This window comes from Microcaecilia unicolor, chromosome 6 (assembly GCF_901765095.1).
Source record: "Microcaecilia unicolor chromosome 6, aMicUni1.1, whole genome shotgun sequence".
Taxonomy (NCBI): domain Eukaryota; kingdom Metazoa; phylum Chordata; class Amphibia; order Gymnophiona; family Siphonopidae; genus Microcaecilia; species Microcaecilia unicolor.
In genome coordinates this window covers 96,155,791-96,170,175 of record NC_044036.1, presented here as the reverse complement: position 1 = coordinate 96,170,175, position 14,385 = coordinate 96,155,791, and the positions used below count along the sequence as shown (strand labels likewise).

At 46.2% G+C, this 14,385-nt stretch overlaps 1 protein-coding gene across 1 annotated transcript in view; it reads left to right on the top strand.

Moving 5' to 3' along the window:
- The window catches only part of KIAA1614 (KIAA1614 ortholog), a 105,889-nt gene extending 96,491 nt beyond the window's left edge, over positions 1–9,398 (top strand). The window contains 1 exon segment of the mRNA XM_030207022.1: positions 8,576–9,398. Coding sequence (XP_030062882.1) covers positions 8,576–8,769 — 194 coding nt within the window. The 3' untranslated portion in view covers positions 8,770–9,398.
- The last annotated feature ends 4,987 nt before the right edge of the window (positions 9,399–14,385 follow it).

Here is a 14,385-nt window from a genome sequence, read left to right as displayed (position 1 = left end):
CATGTCCCTCCTTTCCACATGAGTAGCAAATCAGCTTGCCCTTGGGTGGAGTTTTCCCATAGCTCCGCCTTCCTCTGTTCTTTGCCAAGAAATTTGTTTCATTTCTCTCTGACTTGCTTTGAGAACACATCTCCTCAGAATCATTTATTATGCATTCCTGCCTTAGTTTTGATGTTGCCTGTTCAAAAGATTGCCCTTCAATGGCCTCATTTACAGACCTAAAAACATCAAACTTCTTTGATAGTGAGGTAAAAAGAAATGCTCTTTTCAATGCATCACACATGGGAATTCCAGAAAGTTCTAACTTTTGAAATGAAGACATAAGATACATAATGTGATCATTACATTTACTTTTATCCCTTAATTTGGTTTCATTCAACTCTGCCAGCCAAATTGGTTGCTGCTTTGCATATGTAGTTGCATACATAGTTCTCAGTTTATATAAAATGTCCTTTGGTGTATCTTTTCCCTCCACTAATATGGCTTGTTTCTCTGAGAGAGCTTCCAAAAGCATGCACTTCACATAATAGTTTGCATTGTCCCATTCAGCCATATTTTCAGCTGTTCTGTCTTGGTCTAAGCATATATTTAATCCTTTTGCTCGAAGGAGACATATGAATCTTAGTTCCCACAGCTGATAATTAAACTCAGTTAATCTAGGCACCTTGAGAGAATAGAACAATGGTGAATTTCCTCCCTCAGCCATTTTCTTAGCCTTCTGTCTGCTGTGTGGGGGGGAGAGAGAGACAGACTGAATCTTTCCTTTAAAACTTAAGAGAAAAATGTGGCCTTTTTTTCTGCCTGGTAATATTTCTCTTCTTTTTCAATTCCTGGCCCCTGGGCCCATAACCCTTTTGTTGGATTATTTGTAGTAAATAATTAGCAGATTTTAGTACACACAGCTTCAGCTTTAGAAATGTTAATTTCTTTCTTCATCTCTCTCTCATTCACCCCTGAATAATTCACTGCTGAGTCACTTTAAAGTTGAAGTAACAAAACATCTGTTTACTCACAGTTTGCAGTTAGATTATAATCAGACAGGCTTATATATACATATTACTATACATTTGTCTTATCAGCTCCTTCCATGTGCTTAGATGGTAATGGATGCTCACACCACCATAGATCCTCTCAGGTTAGGAGAGATCATGAGCTCCATGTGCTCCATGTGCTGCATCTGCTGCATCTAACCCCCAACAGGAAGTTGCATAGCTATGTGACCTCTCTAAGTAATTCACATCAGAGGTCACAGAGTAATCACAGAGAAATAATAGGTGACAGGCAATGCATGTAAAATACAATTACATTCCAACATTTTTAGCCTCCAGGAATGAGCCCAGAATTCTTCCCCTTCCTCTCTCCTGACCTCAGCACTCCCTCCATCTGCATATAAATCACACATTGTCCCTGGCTTGTGCTCTCCCTTTCTACCTTTAGAAGCTGCAGGCTGGGCTGTCTCCAGAGCCTCTCCCTTCCTGCTTCTCACCACATGCTGCCTTTTGACACAGGAAGGGAGGGGATGAGGCTGAAGCAAATGTAAAGGAGCAGAAAACAATTACTTTGCCCTTTCCTGTTTCCTTTTTCTACCCACATGCTACCTGATGCGCCTGCTCCAGCCTCATCCCATCCCCTCCGTTTAAGACAAGGGAAGGAGTGAGGGAGGAGCAGATACTGCAGGCACCATGTGTGTAGAAACATGAAGCAGCAGCTGGAGAAGGGAGCAGAGCAAATTGTTTTCTGCTCTGTTCTTTCCTATTCTGTTATAAGAGGAGGGGAGAGGGTGAGGCTGGCGTAGAGACCACAGAGCAGAAAAGAACAGTTCTTCTCCCTCAACCCTCCTGTTCCCTTTCAACTTCCTACAAAGGAAGGACCAGTGGCTTAGCTAGGTGGGGCTACGGGGGCCTGGGGGAGTTGGGGACCCCCGCCAGCAAAGGTATTTGGTGTTGTGGGGTGTGGCAGGGGGGGGAGGGAGGAGGCGAGGAGACCAGCGTTGAAGAAGGCTTCGACTGTGGGGGGTGGCAGACTAAAATGTGCCCCCCCCCACCTCAGGCTCTGGCCCCCTCCCACCGCAAGGTCTGGCTTTGCCCCTGGGAAGGGCTGGAGCAGTAAACTGTGAAGCCCCTGCCTTGAGCTTTCTAGTGTTTCCCTAAGCTTAAGCACTTGGTAACATTTTCCTCAAGTGTCCAGGTGAAATCTAAAAAGTTTCAAGATATGTTTCCCCTCTGTAATCTTTGTTGCCCTTTGACTTTTCAAAACATGTATTTATAGATTTTACAAGAGACTAGAATTGATACTAAAGTTATGTTAAAGGCTGTTGACCTTTCCCTTCAGTCTGCCGCTGATCCATTAATATGCAGCAAGTATAAGAGAATGTTATGGAGGGCTGGGGTCAGCCCAACCCTTCCTTACTGAGACCCATCATTGCTACTTTGGAACGTTAAAAATTGTGGAAAGGTTTGTGATTTTCATGCTTTGAAGAAAAGCAGGGATACTTACCTGTAGCAGGTATTTTCCGAGGACCTCAGGCCATTCATTCTCACATGTGGGTGATGTCATCCACATCTCCCGACGCAGAACACTTAGTCCCATCGTGCACGCTCGAGCATCTCCCTGTCTGCCACGAGAGCATGGGACCAGCAGTACAATAGTATAGCTATCGGGACAGGAGAAAACTCGAAGGGGAGGTGGGAGGGTATGTGAGAATAAATGTCCTGCTGTCCTCAGAGAATACATGCCATAAGTAAGTATCTTTGCTTTCTCCAAGGACAAGCAGGCCATATTCTCACATGTGGGAATCCATAGCTACCAGTCTCACCGAAAAAAAAAAAAAAAAAAAAAACAGTAGGTCATTTGGAACTTGCATTGGTGAGTTCTAAACAATAATTAACCTGAAACTATATACAAACTGTGTGTGAGTGCAACCTGGAACAGAACAAAATGGGCCTAAGGGGGTGGAGTTGGATTCTAGACCCCCTCCCCCCCCCAAAAAAAAAAATTCTGCAGAGCATCTGGTATCTTGTTCTAGGCAATAGTGAGATGTGAATGTGTGGACTGAAGACCATGTTGCGGCCTTGCAAATGTTTTCTATACAGGCTGACCAAGTGGGCTCCCAACGCAGCCATGGGTCTGACATTATGAGTCTTAACATGACCCTCAAGAGTCAGCCCAGCTTGGGCATAAGTGGAAGAAATCCTGTCTGCCAGCCAATTGGAGATTGTGTGTTTCCCAATGGCAATCCCCATCCTGTTGAGATCAAAAGAAACAAAAAGCTGGGTGGACTGTCTAGGATCTAGTCTGCTCCAAGTAAAAGGCCGATGCTCGCTTACAGTCCAAGGTGCACAGTGCACTTTCACCAGAATGGGTCTGAGGTTTGCGAAAGAATGTTGGAAGAACGATTAACTGGTTCAGATGGAATTCCAACACTATCTTAGGCAGGAACTTATGGTGCTTGCGGAGAACTAATTTATGATGAAATTTAATGTAAGGTGGATCTGCTACTAGGTCTTGAAGTTTACTGACCCTGCGAGCTGAAGTAACTGCCACCAAAAGTATGACCTTCCAGGTAAAGTACTTCAGATGACTGCAATCCAGCGGCTCAAAAGGAGCTTTCATCAGCTGAGTGAGTATGATATTGAGGTCCCATGACATAGGGGGCTTTGTCAACAGCAAACCTCTCATGAAGTGAACAACTAGAGGCTGTCCAGAGATGGGCTTACTTTCTACACAGTGATGGTAAACACTATTTGCACAGAGGTGAACCCTTATAGAGTTGGTCTTAAGACCACACTCGGAAAGGTGTGGAAAGCATTCAAGCAGGGTCTGTGTAGGTCAAGAAATAGGATCTAGAGCTCTGCCCTCACACCAGATGGCAAACCATTTGGAAGAATAACACCTCTTAGTGGAATCTTACCTGGAAGCCAGTTAGACTTTGGAGACGCCCTCTGCAAGAGGCAAGGAAGCAAATTCTAAGCCTTCAACATCCAGACTGTGAGGGCCAGGGACTGCAGGTTGGGATGCTGAAGAGAGTCCTCGTTCTGCATGATGAGAGTTGGAAAAAAACTCCAGTCTCCAAGGTTCTTTGGAGGATAACTCCAGAAGAAGAGGGAACCAGATCTGCCAGGGCTAATAAGGAGCAATCAGAATCATGGTTCTTCAGGCTTGCCTGAGTTTCCGCAAAGTCTTTCTCACAAGAGGGGGTGGGAGGATACACATACAGAAGACCTTTCCCCCAAAGGACGAGGAAGGAATCCAATGCCCTGACCTGGAACAGTATTGAGGGACTTTGTGATTGAACGGAGTGGCTAAGAGATCCACCGAGGGGATGCCGCATACTCAGAAGATTTCACGGGTAAAACTCTTATTGAGTGACCACTTGTGTGGTTGCATGACGCTGCTCAGTCTGTCGGCCAGGGTGTTTGATTTTCCTACCAGGTATGTGCCCCTGAGTACTATCCTTTTCTCTACAGCCCAGTATCACATCTGGACAGCCTCCTGACACAGAGAGTATAATCCAGTACCCGTCTGCTTATTGGTGTAATACATTGCAACCTGATTGTTCGTTCGAATGAGAACAATTTGATTGAACAGCAGATCCTTGAAAGCCTTTAGAGTGTTCCAGATTGCCTGTAGCTCTAGGAGATTGATCTGAAAATCTAATTCCTGAGCTGACCAAGCCCCTTGGATGTGAAGCCCATCTACATGGGCTCCCCACCCCAGACGGGATGCATCCTTCATCAGCACTTTCTGGGGTTGAGCAATTTGGAATGGATGTCTCACAGTCAGATTAGTTTGAATTGGCCACCAGAGGAGGGACTGAACCAACTCTGGTGTCACTCTGATAACATCCGCTAGATTCCCAGAGGTCTGATGCCACTGGGAAGCTAGATTCCACTGGGCTGTTCTCATGTGGAGATGTGCCATTGGTGTGACATGCACCGTGGAGGCCATATACCCTTGCAACCGCAACATCTGCCGAGCTATGACCTGCTGGCTATCCCGAACCCGAGTGGCGATTGCGACTAGAGCATCCACAGTCGGCACAGGGAGATAGGCTTGCGCCTGCTGTGTCTAGCAGGGCTCCAATGACCTCCAGTTGCAGATTGGACTTTGAGTAGTTTAAAACGAACTCTAGTAAATCTAGCACCCAAATAGTTCTCCATATGGACACCAGTGCACCGTCCCTCAACGTGCTCTTTACCAGCTAATCGTCCACGTAGGGAAACACACGGACTCCCAGTCTGCGTAGCGACACTGCAACTAGTGCTAGACACTTGGTGAAAACCCTTGGAGCTGAGCTGACACAAGACCAAACAACAACATGCAGTACTGGAAGTGACATGTTCTTACCCAAATCTGAGATACTTCCTTCGGCCTGGAATTATTGGATGTGTGTGTAGGCATCCTTTAAGTCCAGAGAGCATAGCCAATATTTTTCCTGATCATTGGGAGAAGGGTGCCCAGAGAAACCATCCTGAACTTTTCTTTGATCAGAAATTTGTTCAGGGCCCTGAGGTCTAGGATGGGACACATCTCCTCCTGTTTTCTTTGGCATGAGGAAGTACCTGGAATAGAATCCCTTTCCTTCTTCTCTTGGTGCAACGGCCTTCTTCATGGGGCTTTAGAAGGGTGGAGAGTTCCTCTGCAAGTACCTCCTTGTGATGAAAGCTGAAGTGAGATGCTCTCGGTGGGAAATTTGATCATCTTTGCTGGCTATGCAAGGCGTAACCAAGACGTACTATTTGAAAAAACAACCGGTCTGAAGTTACAAAGGGCAACCTTTCTTGAAACAAACTCAGCCTCCCTCCCACCAGTAGGTTGTCCAAGATGGTTACTTTGACTGCAGCTATTCTCTTCTGGAGCCAGTCAAAAACTCATCACTTGTTTTGATTGGGGAGACAGCTGGGCCTTGAGCGCACGCTGTTGACAAGAACGAGCATGCTGGGTCTGAGCTTGCTGAGACTGGTGAGAAGAAGGAGCGTACCTACACCTCTGTGAGTAGTAGGGACCCCTTTTCGACGCCCAAAAACCTCCTGAATGAGGAGGAGCATGCAGAAGGTGTCCGACGGGAGAGAGTGTTAATGGTGTTGGTGTGTTTCTTGATGAAGTTAGCGACCTCCTCCACCTACTCTCCAAAAAGGTTATCCCCTGGTTCGTGGCAACCTCCAATTTTTGCTGTACCGCAAGGTCCAAGTTAGACACGCAACCATGAGGATGTCAGACACGCAACCATGAGAGTCTGCGCATTGCTATACTCTGGGCAGAGATAAGGGATGCCACATTGAAAGTATCATAATTGCCCCAGCCAAGAACTTACGACACACCTGCTGCTTGACCAGCTGACGAAGAGATTCGGCCTGCTCCGGTGGGAGAGAGACTGCCAAATCAGACATACTGCGCACCAAGTTCCGCAAGTAAAGGCTCGTGTAGAGCTGGTAAGATTGTATGTGGGAGATGAGCATAGAGGCCTGATATATTTTCCATCCAAAAGGATCCAAGGTTCAAGCTTCTCTGCCCAGGGGTGCTGAAAAGCATAGTCCCTGGAACTCCTGGCTCTTTTGAGCGTGGATTCCACCACCAGGGAATGATGAGGTCTGTCAAAATCCGGGAAACTTTGGATCTGATACATGGTGTCCGTCTTCTTGGGCAGTACAGGGACCAACAGAGGGGACTTCCAGTTGTTCACCTGAGCATTTCAGGATCCGGTGAAGCAAGATGGTTACAGCTTCTCTAGGAGGAGAATCATAGTTCACGACCTCTAACATCTCAGCCCTGGGCTTGTCCTTCATCTCCAAACGAATTGGAATGGCAGCCACCATTTCCCTGACAAAATCTGGGAAGGAAAGGCATTCAGGTGGAGACTTCCTCCTTTTCTCTGGAGGGGATACCATAGGACTCCTCTGATGAGAAGTACCTAGGGCCTCATCCAGACGTCCATGAGCACTGCTCATCCGTGTCAGCAAACAGCTCCTCATGGGATGGCTGAGACCGAGCCTGCCTCAAGAAAGAGGAACTACATTCTTGTCTGGAAAGGCGTCAAGGTGCAGGCTCCACCCACGACTCCAGTGAAGCTTCCTCCACTGACATTGAAAGGGTGCCTGCATGGGTGGCTGTCGATGCTGGTACTGCACATGGCACTGGAGTCGGAGGCCTCACTGCTGGCTGAGGGCCTTGCGGGGCAGCAGGAGGAGGCATGGCTGGTGCAAGCACCCCAGACACAGATGCACTCTGCTAACTGCTCGTGGAGCATGGCCCGGATGCACTCATCGAGGGCTGCCATTGGGAAAGACTGGGACATTGGTTGGGAAGCAGACTGCTGAACCGTTGGGGTCGGTGCAGGTGCCTGGGTCTAGCTGCATGGTGATCCATGCGTTGGCACCTCCACAATGGAGGGAGAGCACTCCTCCCAGTGCCAACGCTTCTTGGGGACCAGATCCTGCCACCATGCGTCGAGGGGGATCAATACTGATGCTTCTTGGCCTTCACCCGATGCTGGTCATTGATGCTCTTCGGTGCCGATGAGAATGACGTCTAATCTCCATGCCTCGGCGCTGGGTCTGATGCTGACCGGTCCCAGGGGCCCTGCACAACAGTCAGCATTGTGGCAGGTGGAGGCCTGCTCGATGCACAGCCACTCCCAGTGTCTGATAAGGGCCTAGCAGCCATAGGGACCGATGGCACCTGATGCAGGTGCAAGGCTCAGCGTCAATACCAATGCTGGCATCGAGGATTCGGACTGGACTTCAAAGAGTTTTCTCTATGAGTCTCTATGACCAGCTGAGTCCTTTTCTTCATACGAAGGCAAAAACACCTGGATGGGATATGTTCAGGCTCCAAACACTGGAGACACCAAGAATGGGTGTCCTTACCAGAGATGGTCCGATTGTACTGGGCACAGTGCTTGAAGCCACTGGGAACCTTCAATGACATAGAAGTGAAAACAGCTGTGACCATATCAAATGACTCAGTGGGGACCTTAAAAAGGGGCAAATTGCCAAGAAAAATAATTTAGAAAAGCCCGACCAGAGTTCAGGCCTAAGAGGTCCTACTGAGCGTGAAAAAATAAAGAAAACTTAAAAATGGGGAAAAATAAACTAAAACGTAAGGAGATAGAAAAATCCCGCAAGGAAAGCACAAAAAAAGTTGTAGTAAAAAAAAGAACCTCACCCAGATGCAGTGGGGGAGCCACGAAACAGCGCGTCTTCTCCTCACAGCAGATGGAAGAAGACCACTGGTCCCTTGCTCTTGCAGTGGGTGGGAAGGCACTCAAACATGTATGGGGAGGACGCTGTTGCATGTCTTAGAGCTGTATTACCCACAAGTGAGGAGGGCAGTGGTTGATTTTTGCAGGCAAAGCCTAGGGAGCCTCCCTATGATTCAGTTTTCATTTGAGCATGCATGGGAAATTATGTGCATTGCCATGAAAGTTATACATGTATGTTTTCAAGTGGACACAATCTGGTAAAGAGACCCGCCTAGTTCTTGTGGGATAGTTGATTAAAATGTGTGACTCCTGAGTTACTCAGTGTTTTTTTTCTCTCTCTCTCTCTCTCTTTCTCTCATTCTTACAAATTCCCAGGTGTTTACATAGAGAAGTTGGCTGATGCCAGCACAGAAAAGCTGTATGCTGGACTTTTGGGTGTGGGAGATGAGATCCTGGAAGTAAATGGCTTGAAGGTGGCTGGACTCAGCTTGGCTTACATAAGTGATCTGATGACAGAGGTGGATACACTGTCTGTTCGGGTGCTCCAGCAGAGGCGGCCCCGGCGATAGAACTGCACTTAAAATCCTAGTGTCAAATCCCTGATGGTTTTATTCAAGCAGAAAATAATGCTGCACTGGCTTCCCAATAGCTACTCACTGCCTCATTGGTCTGGTGCTGCTATGGACTTTATTTTTGGGATACCTATATAGCGCCTTACATTAGGGTTTAAAAAGTCCGCTGAAGAATGGAGGGAATTTCTAGGGCTTACATCAGTGTTACTTTCTTGTGAACTTTGTGTGGGAGGGGGGTTGTGTTTTTTTTTCTTTAATTTTGCAATATTTCTCCAAAACAACATGGACGGCTTAGTTCATGGCATGGGAACTGCAGGAACTGTGCTCCATAATGCAATTGACAGCAACAGGAAGAAGGCCAACAGTGTTATCCCTGCTAAGTAAGTGACTGATACAGGACTCTGATAGCTCTCCTCCTGCATTTCTATCTTGGAAGTGCTTGACGCTGACCTGGAGACAAAGCAGTTCGCCATAGGTAAATCCATACAGGTGTTCAGCCATAAAATCCTCTTTTCTATTTATTATGTTCTCCTTACTACTCTCTCCTATCCAGTGCATTTTCTCTAGTAAAAAAGGTGTCGGTACTCAAATGCCAGGCCACCCTTCAGGGGTGGAGTTATCACCGAGTGTCCCACCCCACAATAGCCAGGCCCCCTGCAACCAGTCACAGAATCTATGATAAGGCAGAATTGGTGTGTAAAGCCTGAGCTCTTTCATTAAAACATGGGGTTCATGGGTCAATTTTAGCAGACAATGGAAAAGGTGCCAGTACTCAGTGCCCCCAAGTACCCCCTCAAAAAAAGCCCTGCTCCTATCCACAGTCTAATTGCTTTTCTTTCTATCAAACATAGCATTTGCACCCGTTTGTGGCATTTTCTCAGTGTTTTGCACCTGGTAGAAATACACTTTATTCCAAGGGAAGGGGTGCCAGATCTTCTAGAGTGTAGTTTGGAAATTTAAAAGAGAAGCAGGTACAAAGAACAGCTGCTCTGGGAGGTGCAAAGGTCCTCATGAACACAATCCACAGGGGTTGACAATATTAGGCAATGTTGGAGCTTCTCTGTGGGGCCTCCTACTATCTGCAAACTTGATGGTTGCCCTTGGTTCGTTCTGTTCATCCCATTACAGGTGACAGACTATGCTCTGGACAGAATAGAAAGCAGGCTATGATGACATTCAAGGAACGCTGATTTGCTCTGCCCTGAAGTCTCATCATGCTGTACCAGACAGCACGCTCTTTCCACACTGAAGCAAATTGGTTTTGTGTCATAGATTTCACAAATGCAAAGCTCTTTCCTGACTTATCACGCACAGGCACTGATGATCGAATGCAAACCCTTTTCTGTAAACTCTCAAACAAGTTACATTCATGGATGTTATATCAAATAAAACCTAATTTCAAATTACTCTGCCTAAAGCTGTGCTGTAATGAAAGGAGTGCCTTCCATCCCCATTAGGATCAGCTAAGTCAGGGGTAAGAACCACAGTCCCCCAGGGCTACAACCTAGTCAGATTTTCAAGATTGCCACAATGAATATGCATGAGATTTTAGACTGAAAGGGACAAAGAAAGTATCTGTTTATAGTATGTAAACTGCTTTGGCTGTACCACAGAAAGGTGATATTTATTTATTTATTTATTACATTTGTACCCCGCTCTTTCCCACATACAGCAGGTCCAGTACGGCTTACATAGTAAAAGCAGGGGCGTATCTGAACTGCGGCGGTAGGGGGGGCCAGGGCCAAAGTGAGGGGGCACATTATAGCCCCCCCCCCGCCGCCTCCGCCGCCATTGCCATTGCCGATCCCCCTCCCCCCAGCCGCTGCCATTGCCGATCCCCCCCCCCCCCCGCCGTTGCTGTCGCCTACCTTCGCTGGCGGGGGACCCCAACCCCCGCCAGCCGAGGTCCGCATCCTCCTGCCGCTGCCGGCTGCCTGTAAAAGAATTCCGTCAGCTGGCGGGGGACCCCCAACCCCCGCCAGCCAAGCCGAGGTCCTTTCATTTCTAAAGCTGGCGCCGAAAGTTTCTTCTGAGTCTGACGTCGCTGCACGTTGTACGTGCAGGACGTCAGACTCACGTACAACGTGCAGCGACGTCAGACTCAGAAGAAACTTTCGGCGCCAGCTTTAGAAATGAAAGGACCTCGGCTTGGCTGGCGGGGGTTGGGGGTCCCCCGCCAGCTGACGGAATTCTTTTACAGGCAGCCGGCAGCGGCAGGAGGATGCGGACCTCGGCTGGCGGGGGTTGGGGTCCCCCGCCAGCGAAGGTAGGCGACAGCAACGGAGGGGGAGGGTTGGCAGCGGTAGGGGGGTCCAGGGTGAAATCTGCGGGGGCCCAGGCCCCTGAGGCCGCACGCAGATACGCCCCTGAGTAAAAGAAAGCATCTTACATGGTAAAGAATACACTAAAAACAAGGAAATGTAGGAACAGTATTATAAATTGTGATGATAACAAATGCTTTAACCTTACCCCTTATAAGATCTATTTGCATACAATGGAAACAGTGCATACAAAGCAATCTCATGTCATAGGAGCCAACTTTTCAAAATTATTGGGGGTGCTAAGCCCAATGGAAATGACTCCTCCCTGAACACATACAAGGAATTTTCTCAATAGTGGGGGTGCTCAAGCACCCATAGAGTCGGCTCCAATGTCTCATGTGTATTCATTGTGGAAATCTTGAAAACCCAATTAGGTTGTGACCTTCGAGGACCGTGGCTGCCCACTCCTGTGCCAAGTCTGAGCAGCAGCATTGCACTGGACGTCCCCTTAAAATCAAGTCAGAGTGGATCTTGGTTTAGTGTCCAGAGCACTGTAAAATAGAATAGCTGCTGGGTGGTTGGTGAGATATTGCCCTCATGATGAAGGAAGAGGTGGTCCTTTTTACTACAGCAGTTTGAAGGGAGGGAGGACCCCCCTTTTGTGTGCCTATGAAGTAAAAAGTAAATCTGTCCATTATCACACACCTTAGTTAATTAGCAATGTACAAACCAGCAACAGGGTTCCATCTTTCAAGTGTTGTCATTGACTCTAATTGGAGTTTCTATGGTTGTTAGTTTTATTCTTGGTGCTCACTACAAGAGATGTAGTGATTTAAAAGGGAAGAAATAGAAATTCTGTAAGCCTGATTTTCCCTTTTATAATTTGTTTGCACAAAGGCATTTGGGGTATTTAAATAGTATTAGTCTCCATATATGTTCATCACGCCATTCATGTTAAGTTATTAAAAGTCTAAATGTTAAAACAATCTTTGTTATCTTTCTGAAAATGGATTTGCATGCTGGAAGGCATGTATGACTGTGGAGAATGATAGTGCTGAGCTCTTGCACTGTGTTAAGGTTGAACCATTATGGGGTCTTATTTACAAGGATTTTGCCATAGGACTGAAAAGGTGAGTTGGGGTAATGGGCTAATTCTCTGCATCAACATATTTTCTCATCAGTTTATAGTAGATGTGAATATGCTATTGGAAAATGAACACACCATTTGTTGTTTTGTCAAATAAGTGAGATTCTTGTTAGGAATACGCTCACTATTGGGGTAAAAAAGAACAAGCTGGATCATGCAGAAACTACACAGTATTGGCCACACACGGATAATAAGCTATGTTGCCTTCCTGTAACAAGTTTCTCTGTACACAGCAGGATAATTCAACCACACAAGTGGGTGATTGTCTTCTGATGGTGCCAAGACGGAGTGGCTGTCGCAGAGGTCAGAAATAACTAGAAAAAGAGGGAAGAAGTGACCTTACCAAGGCCAAGAGCAGCTCGAGAGTGGAGCTCTTCACTGCTTGGTGATAAAAGGTGAAATTTAGCATATTGTTTCCACTCAAATCCGTTCCAGTGAGAAGCTTCAGTGTACTGGAAAAGTATTGGGCTCATGACCCAAAGAGAATTATGATAATCCAGGACATTCCAATTCCAACTGATGCTCAATGCAAGAAAACAGTAAAGGAGAAAAACACAAGAACCAAATTAGTAATAGAAGCATCAGTGCAAAGTGCTTATTCTGTGCATTGTTTGGAGAGAGAGAGAGAAGATCCTCAAGTACCAAGAAATTTTAGGTCAGAGACCAAGAAAGTGTGGCAGAAATATACCAAAATATTCCCCATTGTATTGGGTGCCACCAGCCTGACTGAAAGGAGTTTCCAAGCATCCATTGATCAGCTGCCTATACATGTTACATCTTATGAATTCCAGAAGGAAGCTGTCTCTGGCACCATACAAGTGTTATGGCAAGCATTAGTACTAAATTTGGGAGCCTGAGATTATATTCCACATACCCTGGTTAGGAGTGAGTTTAATTTGGAGACATTGCCCCCAAGGGTCTGCACTAGATGGATCAGAGTAGTTGTGGAAATGGCAGTAACATTCTAGCTTCAAACACATGCTACCAGATGGTATGCAGAGCATTGAATGATGGTATGTGCTTTTGGCCAGCTCTGCATTTGTTACATTTTATTCTATAACCTAGGTTTGGCATACACTGATGTTGCTTCTTTAATTATGAAATCTGATCTGAGATTGTTTTCTGATTTGATGCCAGTATAAATACAGTCACTAATGATTCTAGTGGATGTACTGTCTCATCAAGCCCATGACAAAGTGGCTAATTCACAAACTTTCAGTCTGACATAGCACTGGCAGAGTTGCATGTGAAATCAGTTTGGCAACTGAAAGTCTCTAGAGTGCATTTGTGTACATCTTAAATCCTCCACCCATTTTAGTGAAATTTGGATAGCTGCCATTTTGCTTCAATTTGCTGTGAGGATCACATTACTTCCATTAACATTATGTGACATTCTGTCAGATTTCCAGCCACAATGAGCCACTCCATTGATTTCTGAGAACTTGCCTAGCCAAGTTCAAGATGACTTACATTCTGTGCAATAGTTTCCCAGATCCAGAGGCTAAGTTTGTACCTGAGGCAATGGAAAGTGAAGTATCTTGCACAAAGTCATAAGAGAGACAGAGGGATAAGCAGAGTTTGAATCCTGGTGTCCCTGGTTCTCAACCTGCTGCCTACCTCTGCAATATGTGGAGCTATTTAAGGCAATGATTATAACAGCACATCATAGCAGGCCTTAATTTCTTGGTGAACAACCTGGAGCACAGTTCTGCTGCTACTTTTAAGACTCCAGAATGGCAGGGGTGTGCTCTTCCAGGCCCAGCCCCCGATTTCCAGGAGAAGTAGTGAGCCTGAAGCAAAGCAAAAACAAGCTACCCCTTAACCCAGCACCTTTTCTTGTGTTGCTCCTGTCCCTATCCTGCCTTGCCCTCTCGTTTCATAGTTTTACTTCCTTTCAGTCTACAAATTAAGCCCTGGATCATAGTAATATAGGACATGACAGTAGAAAAGACTTTGAGGTCCACATACTAAGCTGCATTTGGCACTAAAACGCATCTAACTTAAAATTTAGTATTCCCCCCACCCCTAGGACAATTCCTCATTTATAGTCAGTTATTGTAATTAGGGTAACAAGCAAGGAGTGCTCTTATAGAGCTTTAAATACATTTCATCACCATCTAAGAAGGAAATAATAAATCATACAATATACTATATAAAGTAAAAGACACTTTTATATTAGGCTAATATCCTTAATACTGTAGCAAG